This window comes from Hemitrygon akajei, chromosome 1 (assembly GCF_048418815.1).
Source record: "Hemitrygon akajei chromosome 1, sHemAka1.3, whole genome shotgun sequence".
NCBI lineage: Eukaryota > Metazoa > Chordata > Chondrichthyes > Myliobatiformes > Dasyatidae > Hemitrygon > Hemitrygon akajei.
In genome coordinates, this window is record NC_133124.1 from 27437980 (window position 1) to 27457000 (window position 19021).

The 19021-nt window shown below is 43.6% G+C and overlaps 1 protein-coding gene across 1 annotated transcript in view; it reads left to right on the forward strand.

Annotated features, from left to right (window-relative positions):
* The first annotated feature begins 1205 nt into the window (after positions 1–1205).
* LOC140725099 (serine incorporator 1-like) overlaps positions 1206–19021 on the forward strand; it is an 89122-nt gene continuing 71306 nt past the window's right edge. The window contains exon 1 of the mRNA XM_073040110.1: positions 1206–1288. Coding sequence (XP_072896211.1) covers positions 1253–1288 — 36 coding nt within the window. The 5' untranslated portion in view covers positions 1206–1252. The remainder of the gene's footprint in view (positions 1289–19021) is intronic.

The following is a 19021-nucleotide window of genomic DNA, read 5'->3' on the forward strand; positions in this document are numbered from 1 at the left end:
GAACGTGATTCCATAGGTTGTGGAATCAGTTCAGTGTTGAGGTGAGTAAAATTATCCACACTGGTTCAGGAACCTGATGGTTGAAGGGTAATAACTGTTCCTGGATCCGGAGATGGAATATTCTGTATTTGCTTTAAGAAGCAAATTTAGTTCCTCCACTTCACATTGCATTCGCAGTTTGTACGCCCTGCAAGATGCACAGCAGACATTCAAAAAGATGTCTCCGACCGGACCTCCCAAATGCTTGATTTCTGTCATGAGGAAGGGTAAGGACAGTAAAGGACATTTTTCACAGCAGCTTCCATTCCATCATAGTTGGAAATGTATTCTTCAGTGTGACAGGGTCAGAACTTATTCTGGAACTCTCCACCCAAAAGCATTGTGAAAATAAAACTTTATCATGTGGAGTGTAATGGTTCAAGAAGGTAGCATGCTGTCACCTTCTCAAGGGAAATCCTGGCTCTGTAGCAATGACTACAATCTGTGAATGAACGAATAAATACAAAAGGAATATTATGACTAAACAGTAACAAATGGCATTTATACAACATTTTTAACATATTGAGAATCCTACACCAGTTTCCAGGAAAGTTATCAGACAAAAATTTGATAGTGAGCCATACAAGGTGATAAGGGGGTGGATCTTAATGTTGTGAATGTCAAGGTATTTGGGCTTTTAGTTCTTCATGGTACATTAAGATGAGGGATGGGAATAAATATTAATTTTGTCGGCAAATCCAGATGCCAAGTATGAATTACAAAAAAAACTTCCCAGCAAACAATTATAAGGAATTTTGCAGCATAGCTGAGTTACATTGTTGACCTTTTAATGATATTGTAAAAGCAAAGCAGGCGAGTTATTTTCAAACTGGGGAGAGGAGGGAGTGGGGATATTTTAAGGAAACCCACAATCATTTGAGAAGTTGTGAGCAAAATATTCTAAGGGGGTCTGGTTTTGATTTCCATAGATATTAACCCACAAGAGAAAATCATTCCAGTTACTCCTCTGCAGTGACTATTGGGGGGGGGGAGGAGGGTGGTGGAAGATTTATTTCTGGGAAGTGGAGGTTTGGGAAGAATGGAAGATTTATTTGTGTGATCAGGGAAGGTTTAGCAGTGCCGAGGGGAGGGGAGGGGTGAAGAGAGGAGGGGAGGGGAGGAGTGAAGAGGGGAAGGGAGGGGGCTCACACCTGGCTGACGTCAGGAAGCGCCAGCTCGCACGCTCGTCCAGTCTCTGCCAGACTGCAACAAAATGGGCTGGCGTCTGGTCTCCACCATCGGCAGCTGGGTGAGCACACGGGGCTTAGCGCGGCCACCCGGGCTCCGGCAGTGAAAGGGACGAGCTTCCATGCGCCGCCGCGTCCCATTTATTTCCTGATACTTATTGTGTGTGTACGTGCATGCCTGTTTGTGGGTGGGTGTTTGTATGTGTTTTGGTCATTTTGTGCGTATATATGGTTATATGATGTAGTATTGTGCAGACGTGTTTGTGGGGTGTGTAAATGCGTGAGTGTGAAATGTGGAGCTCTGTGTATGGGGTGTGAGGTGTAATTATCGCTGTGGGCGAAGGAGTTGTCTGAGGAGGAGAGTGGACGTGTGTGTATCACTGTGTGGGTGCGGGTGTGTGTATGGGAGTATGGTGTCTGTATTAGTGTGAAGTTTGGTGTAGATGAGCATGGGGTATTGAAGTATGTGTGCCTTTTGGAGATTAGGGTGACCAAGCTCGGTAGGAGGTGAGGAGGTGCGTTTTGAAGTCACCTGCCTCTCGTGAAACAATATTGGGAAATAAGGGTGGGGGGAGATAGTGACAGCCAGCATTTCAAAATCGAACTTATGTCGGTAGATAATGATCACAAATAAGTTGTTTTTTGTTGGTAGAGTTCGATTCTTTATTATATTTATTCTCTAGTCAATAACGTCTATTCAAATATCTCCACCTTGCTCGAAACCTCAAGGCAGTTGTTTCTAGCCGACAGCCGCCCGGTGAGCTCTGATTTCACCTACAGCATTGCACGGATCCGTTTTCAATGTCAAGATATTTTATGATCATATTTACAATATTTAAATACGGCTATCCATCTGTACTTTCATGACCTACTGAAGTTAATGCACCAACTGATTTGGCAGATTCGGTCACCCAGTGATATCAAATATTGGCGTCCCTTCCTCTGCAGATGTCACTGCTTCGGCGTCCTTTTGTGTGTGTTTAAATGCCCGAGATACAGAACAGGACAATAGCATCAGACCTGCCCGGGCAGCTGCTATAATGTTTGGAATGGTAGTATAATGCTCACTCAGTTCCCGTCTTATTTTCCAACCGTTTTCTTCACGTCTTCACTCCCGCTTACTTTGTTTCCCACCTTGATCCACCCTCTCCTGTCCTCCTCTACCTGCTGCGCTCCGCCACCCGCTGAGGGACCTGCTGTGAGGAAGCTTTCTGCCATCTTCGCGCGGGTGACGGTGTTATCGAAAATACACTGATTTATAACGTCGAGGAGACCGGTCATACGTTATTAAAGCAGGAGCTGATACACTGAGGGGTTAAATTTACGCATGGGTGACATCCGGTTTGGCAATTAAAATGCCCCCCCCCCCATCCTGTTGCCGTGATAATTGATAATTACGCCGCAGGAAAATAAGCAGGCGTTAGGATAATTTTGCCAGCAAGTTTAGCTTTGGGGTAAGCGTAGTGTTCGTCGATGGCTCAGAGTGGGACCATCCAGATATTTGTGAGTTTCCTGAGGTTCATTTCTCCTTTCCAAGACTTATAAAGACTTTTGAGGAGCTCTGAAGTGATCTTATCCTGTGATACAATGTATCTTTGGCAAGAGTCTGAATTAATCTGGTGAATAATCTCCATCACCAGAAATAAGCCTTATTCTGGGTTCTCTCTAAATGAATGTATACCAATAAGGCTATTTCGCTTGTTAAAATTCTCTTGAGACCACGTCTTTACTGAAGTCAGTCTCCAGCTAATTGGATTGACTCTGTGCGTTATGGTTGAGAACATTGGGAACAGAGGTGTGTGACCAGACAACATCCAGCAGTGGTAATGAAAACCTTCACTCCAGAACTACCTGCACCCTCATTTAACACTGACATTTACCTGACAAATTGCCCAGGAATATCCCATTCCCCCCAAAAAATCCAATCCACCTGATTCCTAAAACCCCACTTGCCAGGATGAGTGCAGTTCCAATAACCCTCAAGAACCTCACCACTGATTGGTACTTCATTCAATTGATTGCCCAAGATTGTGCTGGCAAGAGACGATGACTTTTTGCGGGCAGTTAACAAAACTGTCAACTGTTCTACTAAATATATTTTTTTCTGGACTACCATCACTGCAATCTTCAGCCTGCAATTTCACTTTGGGGGTTGTATTTTTGAACCGTCAGTATATCTGTATATCACAATATACCCATGAATAGAATCAGTAAAATACTGCACCAACTATCTGTTCAACCAGTGTGTAAAAAACACCAAACTGTCTGTGCAAGTATGAAAAGAAAGAAATAATAAATAAATAAATAAACAATGGATATCGAGAACATGAGATGAAAGTGAGCCAATAGGTTGTGGGAACATTTCAGTGATGGAGCAAGTGAAGTTGACTGAAGTTATCCCCTCTGGTTCAAAAGCCTGATGGTTGAGGGTAATAACTGTTCCTGTATGTAATGGTGTGAGTCCTGAGTTTTCTGTGCTTTCTTTCTGATGGTAGCAACGAGAAGAGAGCATGTCCTGGGTAGTGGGGGTCTCTGATAATGGATGCTGCTTTTCTGTGACAACGTTTCATGGATTGACTGGGCCTTATCCACTACACTTTGTAGGACTTTCCATTCAAGGGCATTTGTGTTTCCGTACCAGGCTGTGATGCAACCTGTCAAAATACTCACTTTGGAGAATCTGAGATGCTGAGAATGTTGTGGATAGCACACTTAGTGAATTGGTCACACCGCAGTTTAAGGATCTAAGGGAAGATAGGGAATGGGTGACCAGCAGGAAGAGTAGTAGCAGGAAGATAGTACAGGAGTCTCCTGCGATCATCTCCCTCCAAAACAGATATGCGGCTTTGGAGTCATTTGGGGGAGATGGCGCATCAGATGAAGGCAGCGGTAGCTAGAATCATGGCACCATGGGTGGCTCTGCTGAGCAGGAGGACAAGAAAAAGAGTGGCGGAGCTGTTGTGGGAGGGGATTCCATGGTAAGGGGAATAGAGAGGAGCTTCTGTGGCCGCAAACGGGACTCCCGTATGGTGTGTTGCCTCCTGAGTGCGAGGGTCAGAGATGTTTCGGAGAGGCTGCAGGGCATTCTGAAAGGGGAGGGTGAGCAGCCAGCTGTCGTGGTGCATGTAGATACTAACAATATAGGAAGAAAGTGGGATGAGGTCCGACAAGCTGAATTTAGGGAGGTGGGAGATAAATTAAAGAGTAGGACCTCAAAGGTAATAATCTCAGGATTATTACTGGTGTCACGTGCTAGCCAGAGTTGGAATAGCAAGATAGGTAGGATAAATGATCATCTGGATATGATCTTTGCATCATCAACGGGGACGGGAGAGGTTCCAGAGGATTGGAGGGTTGCGAATGTTGCCGCTTTATTCAAGAAAGGGAGCAGACATAGCCCAGGAAATTATAGACCAGTGAGTCTTACCCCAGTGGTTGGTAAGTTGATGGAGAAGATCCTGAGATCAGAGTTTTCCTTCTGCTAGATAAGCTGCCAGCCACAGCTGATGATCCCATCTAGCCAAAGTGACTGGTTTTAAGGTGCCAATAACTTGCCTTTGTCCCTTCTCCTGTCAGTAAAAACTGTTGTGCCCAGTAACTAAGCCACGTGTGAAGGCCAGGAGGTGGACTTGGTTGTCAGAGGCTATTTGAGATGCACACCATTAAGAACATTTTATAGGTATTAGGACAACATCCCTGGAAGTGTGCTCAAGGAATGTGCTGATGTATTAGCAGATGTCCTGACAGATATTTTCAACATCTCCCTTAGTTAAGCCATTGTCCCCAGATGCTTCAAAATCTTCACAATCATCCCTGTAGCAAAGAAGTCAGTTGTAGCCTGTCTGAATGATTACTGTCCCGTTGCCCTGACCCCCATAGTGATGAAATGTTTTGAACGGCTTGTCAAGTCTCATATCACAGCCAGCTTCCCCTCATCGCTGGATCCTCTACAGTTTGCTTATCGTCCCAACCGCTCTACAGAGGACACAATATCCACCACACTGCACACAGTTCTCTCTCACTTGGACAATAAAGACACTTATGCCAGAATCCTGTACATTGATTTCAGTTCAGCGTTCAGCACCATCATTCCCCAGAAACTAGTGGTGAAACTGTCGCTGCTTGGCCTTAACACTGCCATGTGTCACTGGATTCTGGATTTCTTGACAGAGAGACCACAGACAGTCCATGTTGGCAGGAACATCTCTGACTCCATCACACTAGCACTGGATCCCCACAAGGCTGTGTGCTTGGCCCACTGCTGTTTACACTGCTAACACATGACTGTGCAGCCAGATTGAAGGGGAACCTGATCATTAAATTTGCTGATGATACCACAGTGATGGGGCTCATCAGCAAAAATGATGAAACAATGTACAGGGAGAAGGTCAAACACCTAGAGAGTTGGTGCAGTGACAACAACTTGATGCTTAATGTCACCAAAACCAAGGAGATTTCAGATGGTCTCAGCCTGAGCACATACCCCTCAGCATTAGCGGCTCCACAGTGGAGAGAGTGGAAAACATCAAGTTTCTTGGGGTGCAGATCTTGGACAATCTCACCTGGTCCAGGAACACTACTGGGATTGTGAAACGGGCCCAGCAGAGATTGCACTTTCTGAGGAAACTTAAACAAGCACCACTGCCCACTAACACCTTAACTGCATTCTACAGAGGCGTGGTTGAGAGTGTGCTGACCTTTTGCATCACAACCTGGTACTCCAGCTGCAGTGCTGCTGACAAAAAAGCCTTGCAGAGGGTGGTTAGGGGAGCAGAGAAGGTTATTGGGGTCTCCCTACCTTCTGTCCAAGACCTCTTTCAGAGTCGATGCCTCCAGAAGACACGGTACATCATTAAAGACCCCTCACACCCTCTCCATAAGCTGTTTGTTCTTCTGCCATCAGGCAAGTGTTACAGGAGCATCAAAACAAAAACCACAAGGCTACTAAACAGCTTCCTCCCACAGGCAGTCAGACTGCTAAATAGCTGCTCTACCTGACTCTGTTTTGGACACTTTTAACTTGCACTGGACACATAACTTGATTTTAACCGACATGTGGCTGTTGTGTTTTACTATTTATTGTTGTGTTTACTATTTATTGTTACATTTGTTATGTTATGATTGCACTTGCCCCTGGTAAACGCTGTCTCATTCTGTCCTGCAGAGCTGATGTATGGTTGGAATGACAATAAAGTTTTAAAATCTTGAATCTTGCATCTAGGAGCTTATCCCTACTACCTTCCCTAGCTATAACAACCTTAAGGAAAGTATGTATATGACATACCTACTTTGATAATAAATGGACTTTGTCTGTGACTTTGACCGCTATGCACAATGAACTGCACTGTGTATCATCTACAAAAGGCACTACCATTACCAGTCCAGGCTACTCCTCACAAACCTGTGATCTTCACATTCACAAAACACATGGGCATCAAGTTCATGGTACCACCACCACTTACAACTTCATCTCCAAGTTGCACACCTTTCTGACTTGGAATCATATCACCAATCCTACATCATTTCTGTATGTAGCCTCCTCCATGATGGGAGTTCGACAAACAATTCACGAGAAAGGTTTATGGGATCCTTCCTGATGTTGCTACCCCTTTTCCGGAACCTTTTTGTATATATGTCCCTGATGGTGTTGCATTGGGCAGTTTTGGCTACCTGTTGTGCAGCCTTGCTGTCTGCTGTAGTGCAGTTCCCATACCATGATATGATGCAGCTTGTTAGCATGCATTCTGTTGCACGTCTGTAGAATGACATGAGTATAGATGTGCGAAGTCCAGCTCTCTTTGGCCTTCTCAGAATGTGGAGACGTTGGTGAGCTTTCCGGATTGTGTAGAATGTGTTCTGGGCCCATTTTGTCCCAACTTCAGGTTGTATTGAAATTTACTGGTTTTGTAACTGAAATGATCTCTGGCCGCTGCTCTAACACCTAACTAGTTTGAATGGATGGATTAAATCTATTTTTCATTCCTCTACTATTAATTCTATTTGCAGTTAGTTCTGGAATCAATGGAATTGATTTTTATCTGCAGGTTAATCCATATTAAGTTAATTAATAACAGCTTAGCTCACCCAAAATGTCTTCAATAAGACAAATTCAATTCTTTGCCTAAGATAATTTGAGTGAATGTTTACAATCACAGGTGTAAATGCGGGTCTAATAAAATGAAAACTGCAGGAAAATGAAGTTTAAAGGATGTCATGATTAAAAGAATAGAATAGAACTTTATTGTCAGTCCTCAAAGTAAGACTGCAATACAACTCCAGTCCATTCAAAACAGATACTTACAATTTATGTGGTACAGCTTAATTAAAAATCCCATATTTACATGCAACAAGTGATTCTAATAGTCCATAACACTCAAAGGCCATTGGCAAGCTGGGTTGTGGCACTGCTGAGCTGCACAACAGCCCTCGGGAATGAGCTGATTTTCATTCTTACTGTCTTAGCTAAGATGTGTCTGAATCTCCTACCAATGGCTTAAGAACTTTTTAAAGCTATTATTAATGCTTTTTGAGATGGTGATTTAGATGCATATCATATTTTTTTTTTACTGAGTTAAGTATTGTATGTAATTAGTTTTGCTACAACAAGTGTATGGGACATTGGAAAAAAGTTGAATTTCCCCATGGGGATGAATAAAGTATCTATCTATCTATCTATCTTAAACAGACACTGCTCGGATATAGGATGTTACAAGTACACTATCGGCATCAAGAGTTATAGATTGGCTCCAGGTCCAGTAATTGAGTCCCAATGATGCGCTGAGCCATCCTAATCTCCTGTTGGAATGCTTTGTGATTTGCCTTGCTGTAGCTAGAGTACCACACTGTCATTCCATATGTCGGCATGCTCTCTATCGCACATCGATAAAAGTTGGCCAGCAATTTTCAGGGCAAGTTAGCTCTCCTTAAGCACCTCAGGTGATACAGTCACTCCTGTGCTTTCCTTACTGTTGAGGTAGTGTTGACAGACGAAGAGAGCCCCTCAGCGATGTTCATCCTCAAAAACTTGGAAAAGGAGATTCTATCCGCTACCACACAATGGGGCGTTGCCTTCCCAATGTCAATGATCGTTTCTTTTGTCTTCTTGATTTTGACTGCTAGGTTGTGGTTCCTGCACCAATCAGACAGCTTCAGAATCTCCTCTCTACATGCAGATTTGCTATTGTTTGTGATTAGGCCAATCACAGTTATGTTGTCTGCAGATTTGATGATTAAGTTTGTAGCATGTACAGGAGTGCAGTCATAGGTTTTAACGGTACATTTAATGTCAGAGAAATGTATACAATATACATCCTGAAATGCTTTTTCTTTGCAACCATCCACGAAAAACAGAGGAGTGCTCCAAAGAATTAGTGACAGTTAAATGTTAGAACCCCAAAGTCCCCCCACAGCTCTCCTCCCTCCCGGCAGCGAGCAAGCGGCAGCAAGCAACGATCCCCCCTCACCACACCAGCAAAAAAAAGCATCGGCACCCACCACCGAGCACTCAAGCGTGAGCAAAGCAACAGCAAAGACACAGGCTTGCGGTACTTCAAAGACTACATTGTTCTCTCAGCATTCAGCATACCATAGGCTCGCTCGCTCTCTAATAATGAAGAAAGAGATGTCTCCATTTCACAGCGAGAGGGGAGGCATAACAAACAACTTGCTGGTTTACAATGTTAAAAGTCCGTTGTGTCGCTTTTTCCGAGCTCTGTGCCCAAAGATCTCAGGTCTCTGGGCACACAACCAAAGATCTTCCAGCTCCCATGACACATCGGTCTGTTGGGACACTGACCTTCGATCCGCCGGTCTCCAGAGCCTCGAGATCCTAGGGCTCCGAAAGTGAGCCGAGCTCTTAGGCCACGCCCTTGGCATGTTAGATAACGGCCAGTTGTGAAACCCCGAGAGCGGGTCCCATTCCTGCAAAGAACCAAAGTCAGCATGTATCTCCAGGTCAGTGACTTCAAAAGAACCTTGAAAAGTAAAACTAGAGGTATTAAAGACAGAAATGGACCTGTTTCCGAAGCTGCAAGCAGAGGAGTTGCTGTTTAGCGCCATCTTGACTAAGCTCTGCCCTCCAGGTGAAGAGAGTATAGAGAAGTGGGCTTGGTTCACTGGTCTTCAGGGTTAGTGGGGGTTGATGTACACTTGAGTAGTTTCACCGTCTGGATACAATTAATGAGGAAGTCACGGTGACTGTGTGGGTTTCCTCTGGGTGCTCCGGTTTCGTCCCGCAGTCTAAAGATGTACCAGTTAGTAGGTTGAATGGTTATTGTTAATTGTCCCATGATTAGGCTAGGGTTAATTCAGGGGACTGCTGGGTGGCATGGCTCCAAGGGTTGGAAGGGCCTATTCTGCAGTGTATCTCAATGAAGCATGGAGCGACCACTCCCCGCTGAACATCGACGGCTCCTCGGTAGAGATCGTTAAGAGCACCAAATTTCTTGGTGTTCGCCTGGCGGAGAATCTCACCTGGTCCCTCAACACCAGCTCCATAGCCAAGAAAGCCCAGCAGCGTCTCTACTTTCTGCAAAGGCTGAGGAAAGTCCATCTCCCACCCCCCTATCCTCATCACATTCTACAGGGGTTGTACTGAGAGCATCCTGAGCAGCTGCATCACTGCCTGGTTCGGAAATTGCACCATCTCGGATCGCAAGACCCTGTAGTGGATAGTGAGGTCAGCTGAGAAGATCATCGGGATCTCTCTTCCCGCCATTACGGTCATTTACACTACACGCTGCATCCGCAAAGCAAACAGCATTATGAAGGATCCCACGCACCCCTCATACAAACTCCTCTCCCTCCTGCCATCTGGGAAAAGGCACCGAAGCATTTGGGCTCTCACGACCAGACTATGTAACAGTTTCTTCCCCCAAGTCATCAGACTCCCCAATACCCAACACCTGGCCTGACAGCTTGCCCTATTGTCCTGTTTATTATTTATTGTAATGCCTGCACTGTTTTGTGCACTTTATGCAGTCCTGGGTAGGTCTGTAGTCTGGTATAGTTGTTGTGTGTGTTTTTTTTTTCTTTTTCTCTGTGTTGTTTTTTACGTAGTTCAGTCTAGTTTTTGTACTGTGTCATGTAACACCATGGTCCTGAAAAACATTGTCTCATTTTTACTATGTACTGTACCAGCAGTTATGGTCGAAATGACAGTAAAAGTGACTTGACTTGACTTGAATTAATCAATAAATTAACTCCAAGATGCAAGATACAGGTTGATGTGCTGAATTCTAGATTGTGGAGTTTGAGAGTCAGCTTGTTCGGTAAAAAGTGCTAAAGGCTGAGTTGTAATCCATGAAAAGCATTCTGACATAGGTGTCTTTGTGCTCCAAGGGTTTCAAGACTGTATGAAGGGCCATAGAAATGCTGTCTTCAGTTGCTCTATTTGCCTTGGAGGTGGTCCAACGTAGCCAGAATTATGTCCTTGATGTGTGGCATAACCAACCTTTCCAAACACTTGGCCACTTGGGAGTGAGTGCCATTGGTCTGTAGTTATTAAGACATGTTGCTCCTGACATGTTGAAGCATGCAAGAACCATAACCTGGGATTGGGAAAGTTTATAAATACCTGTCAGAACTTCTGCCATCTGGTCCTGCTGCTTTGCATTTATTGACTTTACAGTGTCGGAACAGCTCCTCCATGCAATATTGAGGCCCTCACCACTGGTTCCTCATTGTCTACAACCATCCCAAAGCGAGCAAAGAAGCTGTTTAGCTCTTCAATTAGTTTGGCATCACCATGAGAAGAGAAAGACAAGCACTTCAGCGAAGCAAAGGAAGCAAGCTTTTGACAGACTTTAAAAGAAGTTCATTATGCCAGAATTCTTCACAAAGCAGAGAAAGCTGAAGAAATGGCAGCACTGGTGACAACATACAGTTCACATGCAAAACGTGGCATCAAACAGTGAATACATTAAGAAAAGTAACAAAGCTTGTCAAAGACTTTGTTCAAGAAATTGCTTTAAGCCATCTAGTTCTGATGTTTACAACAGCACTCTCTCTCATCGTAGCACTGTAAAAGTTGCAAGAAAAACACAGACTTCAATTGCAAAACTCGCAGGACTGTTCGGCTTCCCAGTGTAAATCCATGCTGAAACTTACATTGTCGAGATGAATACATTATTCCCTATTGTTGCAAGTTCTCACAGTTGTCTGCATGAGACACAACAGGTATGATCTTGGTAGCTAAATCTTAAAGGTCCATGTTGTAAATCGAGCAAGCAAGGGCTTTTCTCTTTGGAGTGAAGAGCTGACTTGATAAGGTGATAGGAAGCATAGATCAAGTAGACAGCCAGATACTTTTACCCAGGGCAGAAATGGCTAGTATGAGGGGGGCATAATTTTGAGGTGATTGGTGGAAAGTGTAGGGGAATGATGGAGCTATATTTTTTACAGAGTGTAGTGGGTGTGTGGACTGTGCTGCCATGGAGGTGGTAGAGGAAGATGCATTGGGGGCATTCAAGGATGATAAAAAAAAATGGAGCGCTATGTGGGAGGGAAGGGGTAGATTGATTTTAGAGTAGGTTAACAGTTTGGAACAACCTCGTTGGCAGATGGGCTGTTCGATGTTCCGTGTTCTACCAGATACAGGGGAGTGCTGCTGTTGACTGAATGGATACAGCAATGATGGAACAAAGTGGCAGAGTACTGTCAGGGGGTTAGAACAATCTGGACAGTCTATTGAAGATCAATGCCCACAGGAGGCATTCCAGAGCTAAAGCAGCACACACAAAATGCTAAAGGAACTCAACAGGTCAGACAGCATCTATGGAATAAAAATGATGTTTTGGGCCAAGACCCTTCTTCAGAACTGGAACCGACGGGGGAAGATGCCAAAATACCACCATCACACTGAGCACGGGGGCTCCCTAGGGCTGTGTGCTCAATCCACTGTTGTTCACTCTGCTGACCCATGACTGTGCTGCAACACACAGCTCGAACCACATCATCAAGTTCACCGATGACATGACCGTGGTGGGTCTCATCAGCAAGAACAATGAATCAGCTTACAGAGAGGAGGTGCAGTGGCTAATAGACTGGTGCAGAGCCAACAACCTGTCTCTGAATGTGAGCAAAACAAAAGAGATGGTTGTTGACTTCAGGAGGGCATGGAGTGACCACTCCCCACTGAACATCGACAGATCCTTGGTAGAGATCGTAAAGAGCACCAAGTTTCTTGGTGTTCACCTGACGGAGAATCTCACCTGGTCCCTCAACACCAGCTCCATAGCAAAGGAAGCCCAGCAGCATCTCTACTTTCTGTGAAGGCTGAGGAAAGTCCATCTCCCACCCCCCATCCTCATCACATTCTACAGGGGTTGTATTAAGAGCATCCTAAGCAGCTGCATCACTGTCTGGTTCGGAAATTGCACCCTCTCGGATCGCAAGACCCTGCAGCGGATAGTGAGGTCAGCTGAGAAGATCATCGGGGTCTCTCTTCCCACCATTACGGACATTTACACTACACGCTGCATCCGCAAAGCAAACAGCATTATGAAGGACCCCACACACCCCGCATACAATCTCTTCTCCCTCCTGCCTTCTGGGAAAAGGCACCAAAGCATTCGGGCTCTCACAACCAGACTATGTAACAGTTTCTTCCCCCAAGCTATCAGACTCCTCAATACACAAAGCCTGGACTGACACCTTGCTGCCCTATTGTCTAGTTTATTATTTATTGTAATGCCTGCACTGTTTTGTGCACTTTATGCAGACCTGGGTAGGTCTGTAGTCTAGTGTAGCTTTTCTCTGTGTTGTTTTTTACATAGTTCAGTCTAATTTTTGTACTGTGTCATGTAACACCATGGTCCTGAAAAAACGTTGTCTCATTTTTACTCTGTACTGTACCAGCAGTTATGGTCGAAATGACAATAAAAGTGACTTGACTTGAATTGGTAAAAAGGTGGGGGCAAAGGAGAGTAGCTAGAAGGTGACAGGTGAAGCCAGGTGGGCAGGAAAGGTTGGAGAGAAAGGAATCTGATAGGAGAGGAGAATAGACTATAGGGGAAAGGGAAGGAGGGGAGGAAGCAGGTGAGGTGATAGGCAGGTGAGAAGAGGTGAGGTCATAGTAGGGAATAGAAGAAGAGAGGAGGGAGGAAAAAATTTTATTGCATGGAGAAACGATATTCATGCCATCAGGTTGGAGGCTTTGCAGACAGAATATAAGGAGTTCCTCCACCCTGGGGGTGGCCTCGTCATGGGACAAAGAGGGGACCATGGACCGATATGTCTGAATGAGAATGGGGATTGGAATTAAACTGTTAGGCCACTGGGAAGTTCCACTTTTGAAAGATAGTGCAGAGGTGCTTGACGAAGCGGACCCCCAATTTACAACGGGTCTCGCCAATGTAGAGGAGGCTGCATCGGGAACACCAGATACAGTGGATGACCCCAGCAGATTTGTAGGTGAAGTGTTGTCTTTCAGAACTAAACCTTGGTTCTCCTGGTAAGAAGTTGATGGAGAGATCCCTGTAAAACCATTAAAAGCATGACTAAGATCCATAAATACTTGGTATTTGATGAAGTTGGAAATGTTATCAACACTTCCAGCTCCTGTGAGCTGAAGGAAAAGTACATGAAATCTTTTCTCCTTGATTATGGATTTTTGTGACCTCCTTAATACATAAACGAGCAGCAAAATCTGTAATGTGATACAGGTTAGTAATAGCAGCCTGGATTAATCCTGAGGTAAGGAAGTCAAGAGTGACCATGGGCAAAGCAATGAGGGCACAAATTTGTATTTGAAGATTTAAGGGTGTTATAGATCTAGGGAGGACAAAAATACAGTTTGAGAGTTGGCTTTTTTAAATAGCATAGTTTCAGGGATGACTTAATCTTTTCTGTGTGTGGGAATTTTTATTTCTCACACTAAGATCGAGGTCTCACTGGAGATGGATTTTGCATGTTACATGAAAGGGGGCGTCACATTGGGATGTTTTGCACGAGAAAATCAAGTATTAGGGCAGATGTAAATCCTGTCAGAAAATGGTGAGGCAAATTTCCAGTTGATTGAATCTCAGAGATATATGAATTTTGCTCTGCTTAAGTTCAGTTTCAACACTTTACTTTCAGGATAATTGAATGTGTACCACATTAACTTCAACAGGCAAGTAAACATATGGCAGGCTTAGAAGTTTCGATGGACAAAGATGTTGATGTTTGCTGTGAGTTGGATGCATACTGGAAGAGATTTGATGCAGTTTTTGGATGCAGTTGCAGAGATTTAATGTGGTTTTTGCATGCCATTATTCCCAAGAACATTCAGCAATTTTGGCTATTATTGAGGCAGTTACTGGGAAATTGACATGTTTTAAAATTCAAAGTATATTTCTTATCAAAGTACATTTATGTCACCATATACAACCCGGAGATTTATTTTCTTGCAGGCGTTCACAGTTAATACAAAGAAACACAGTAGAATCAATGAAAAACTGCACACAACAAGGCAGAAAAGCAAACAATGTGTAAAATGCAAATACAAATAAAGCAAAATAATAATAATAAATAAATAAGCAGTAAGTATTGGGAGCATGAGATGAGGAGTCTGTGAAAGTGAGTCCAGAGGTTGTAGGAACAGTTCAGTGTTGGGTAAGTGTAAGCGTTCGGCATGGACTAGAAGGGCCGAGATGGCCTGTTTCCGTGCTGTAATTGTTATATGGTTATATGGTAAGTGAGGTTATCCCCTCTGGTTCAAGAGCCTGAGTTTTGGCATTCAGTGACATTGAATCTGAATTTGTGAATGAACTGGCAGGGCTAGGTATGGAGATTAAAGGATACAAAATATAGAAAAGTAATTCTACTCTCTGTACCTTTCCCAGACTTGTGAAAGTTGTGAGTGCACTCTATTTACTTTCCTGCATGCACAAGGTTGTCAACTGCACTGTTTCTCTCACCTGATTATAAAGGAACTGTAAATCAAACCATACTGATGCTTACTAAGATGCTAATTTCCTAAATGTGATCCATGGTTAGTATTAACATCCCCCTTGTCCATCTGTGCCATCAAGTATGTAATTCCAGTGGCAGCAACCTATGAGGTATCTATTGATGAAAGGGAATGAAGATTTCTGGGAGCAGGGCTCAGAGTTGGCTTCATTATAGGCTGTGCCCCTTTGGGATCAGGGGCAACTGGCTATGTTGCAGACTCACCAATCGTTTGTACAAATTTATGGACAGACAATTTAGAAAGAGCAACGGCTTCATCTAAATAATTTTACAAGCATTTGTAGATCATTAAGCTATGGTAACTTCTGGATGTTAGATGAGCAGAGAAAAGTAACTGGCCAAATCAGGGCGAAACTTGGGAAATCCCACTCAACCCTTTTAAGTCAAAATAATCATAATTGTTCATGACGCAAGCTCAACTGTCTGTAAGATAGTTTCAGCAACTGGAACACCTTGAGATATATTAACCATTTAACAACACCTCTACTGGGCCTTAGCAATTTATTCTTAAAGGTGATGTCGCTGATTCAATGAATACATTCCGGCATTCATGTTAAATCTTGCCTTTTAGATTTGATATGAATATTCTTTGGTTCCAGTATAAATGGTGCTGGTGCTAGCAGCAAACTCAGCTATTAATTACCTTATTACTCAAAAACTCTTTTTCTCGAAAACTTTCACTGCAATCAATGGCCTGTTACTTTGCTTTTGGATTTGAGCTTCTGAGCTCCCTGTTTTTGCGGTGTGATTTGAAGATTTAAAGGTGCAGGGTAGTCATGGTGTAGTATGCAAGAGCAGAATTGAGGCAGCGGAGCCCAGACCCAAGAGCAAGGAGCAAGCCAATGTTTGGCTTTTGCTAGAGCCGGCTTGGAGGCGATCGGAAGTGGCAGAAACAAGGCAGGGCAGAGTCCAGGTGGTAGGCCATGCCCAAGAGCGAGGAACAAGCTGATGTTTACCAATTTAAGCACAGGGCCAGATTGGAAAGGTGGATTATGGGCTGAATCGAGGTGGCAGGGCCCGGGCCAGAGAGTGTATCAAAGTGGCAGGGCCCAGGTCCTGAACTACATCCATGTTATCAGTGTGTCTTTGTATAAGTTCCAACAGACTCTGTCTCAATTCACAGAACTCCTCCTGTTGGCCACACTTCATAGAGAGCAACTCCTCCTGTTGGTTTGTGTCGAACTGGTGCTGTTGTTCTGACCTTGGGGGCTGTGTGGTCTCCCCATCTTCCTTTTTATTTTTCCTCTTCAACTTCGGCGAGGATAGTGAGACATTTCTGATTTCCAGTTTTTAACTGGAAGTTGATTAGAGGCAGATTTTGCACCACAGCTGCATGATGTGGAAGCAAGACTGGCGACGACCTCTTTGCGATCACTCTGTTCAGCACTGGCATCCTGACTGTCATGCTGGTGTTCCTGGTATGAGTGTCCATGGAAGCTGGAGTTCTTGTTCTTCTCTTGCATGACCTCTCTCGATCTCTCATAGATGCTGTTTCTCAAGTTACATCGGGTAAGCATCCAAGCCCCTCAAAGACATCTGTGTATTCTTTATTGAGTTTTGCCTGGTCGCCCTAGGTCTGTGAAGCCACTATGAAAACTCTTTCCACCAGTTTGAGCCTTTCACATGTAGTCAGACCTAATATTGCCTGTACTCTCTTTCAACAATCATTAGCTGTGCCTTTAGGTTCTGTCCCTTGTGCCTGAAGGTTACTGCACAGGCTCCTTTTACTGGAACATTCTCTCCAGTATAGTCTGCCACTTTTAACTTCATTGGCTAAATCTTACTCTTTACTTTGAGAATCTTGTAATCATCAACTGATAACAGATTTACCTGAGCTCTGGTGTCAAGCTTGAATGGAATTACTGTCTCATTCACAGTTATTGGAACAATCCATTCTGTTCTACCAGCACCAGCGGCATACAGAGAATCTGCAAAAACTTTCTCGATTTCCTCATCAACAGCATGTACCTTCCCCTTGGTAGCGCCAGCTTTGCAGAACTTTGAAAAATTATTTTTCTTCCCAAAATTATTGCAGGACTTTCCATAAGCAGGACATGTTTTTGGGGATGTGCCTGCCTCCACATTTACTGTTTGATTCTACCTCTTTGCTTTGCTGTTATTTTGGGAAATGCCTTGTGCTCTGTCCTGTTGTTTTCACAGCATGCTGTGTTGTTTCCGTATTGTGCAGCTCCTTGGTTTGTGCTCATGTGGTCTCCGCTGCCCTGCAAATATTCACAGCCTTTTCTAGTGTCAAATCTTTTTCACAGAGCAAGTTTTATCTGAACCCATTATCTGGGATGCCGCAAACTATTTTGTCTCTGACTAGTGAGTCTCTCAAGTCTCCAAATGCACAGGACTTACTCAAAGTGTGGAGCTCAGCTAAGTATTGGTCAAAGCTAACACCTTGTTTCCATTCACAGGAAAATAATTTACACCTTGCAAATGTGGCGTTTTTACTTGGAAAAAATAATCCTCAAATTTTTGTCAATTTAATGTTTGTTTCATTAATTTGAAAGCTGTTGTAGATGTCCATTTATGTGTAGAAAGCTAGACGCTTTCGATTTTTTCTTCATCTTGCCGGCTCTGCTCATGCCAAATATATGTTGAATTGCTGTTTGAAGCGTTTCCAATTATCAGCTAAATTGCCGGTAAACTCCATAGCTTTGGGGGGACTTAGGTTATCCATTATAGAATTTTAGGGCTCTCACCTGGTATTCTCTTAGTGAATCCGGTGAACTTTGTCAGCTTCAAGATACAACATGCTTTCTGGTCCACAGCTTCTCTCTGACAGAACCTAGTGTCTCTTTCTTAGTCACCTCTGGCATTCAGTTATGCTTTGTATTTTGATCTCATACTGATTTCTGACACCATGTTATGTTTGTTCTTAATAATGACAAATTTACATGGGTAAAAAGAATTAACACTCAGTTTATTTACAGAATGGCTTCAGCTCAACCACACTTGACTCGGGATGCTCCTGCCCGCCAAGAGTGTGTATGACCGGTTCACCAATGTCACTTCCAGTTCCGGGTGAACCGCCTGCACTGCACACTGGGAGCTGAAAGTCTTTATAACATGCACACATGGTAACACACTTCACAGCCTGAGAAGGCCTCTTCAAAAGAAACATGTCAGCCAGTTTTTCTGTGGTGTCATTGTATCAATGGACTGAAAAATATTGTCCACGACAATGAAGAAAACATAACTGATTTTCTTTGATTTATTGCCATGAAACCTTTTGCCCTCATGTGGGAGTGGGAAAGATTTCATCCAGAAGGCAGTACCTCCAAGAGTGTAGCAGATTCTCAGTACTACACTGTAGAACTTCTGAAGCCAAAAACATAACTGAGCCGACAAATTTCAAATAAACTTTCTCATCTGATCCACTCATCGTGATACCAATTATTTACTTCTCAGCTAACATTTATTCAAAGTGCTTCCAGATGGAAATTCCACATACTGTTAATGCTGTGGAAATTATGTGTACCTCTCCTCTCACCTCCCATTAGTGTTCTGGAAATTATGTATCACTCATCTGAGTTTCTGACTATGTGCTTTCTCTACAAGTGGAATTCCTGGCTGACAATGTAGGATCTCAAAGTGATCTCTTTAACATTATTCTAGTTGTCCTCCATTTGGACTAATTTCTGGCATCCGTTGATTTTATAGTACTAACCTGAGGTCACATCTTGCTCATTTCAAAATTATCTAGACTGCATCCAATTCCCTTTTTATTTAGAAGCTAATCATATCCTCAGCAAGCCTGCGTTCTGCCAATGTAAATAAAATAAGAGTTCTTCAAGCATATTGATTCCTCCGGTGCTGCCTATGAGGACTCCTGGCTC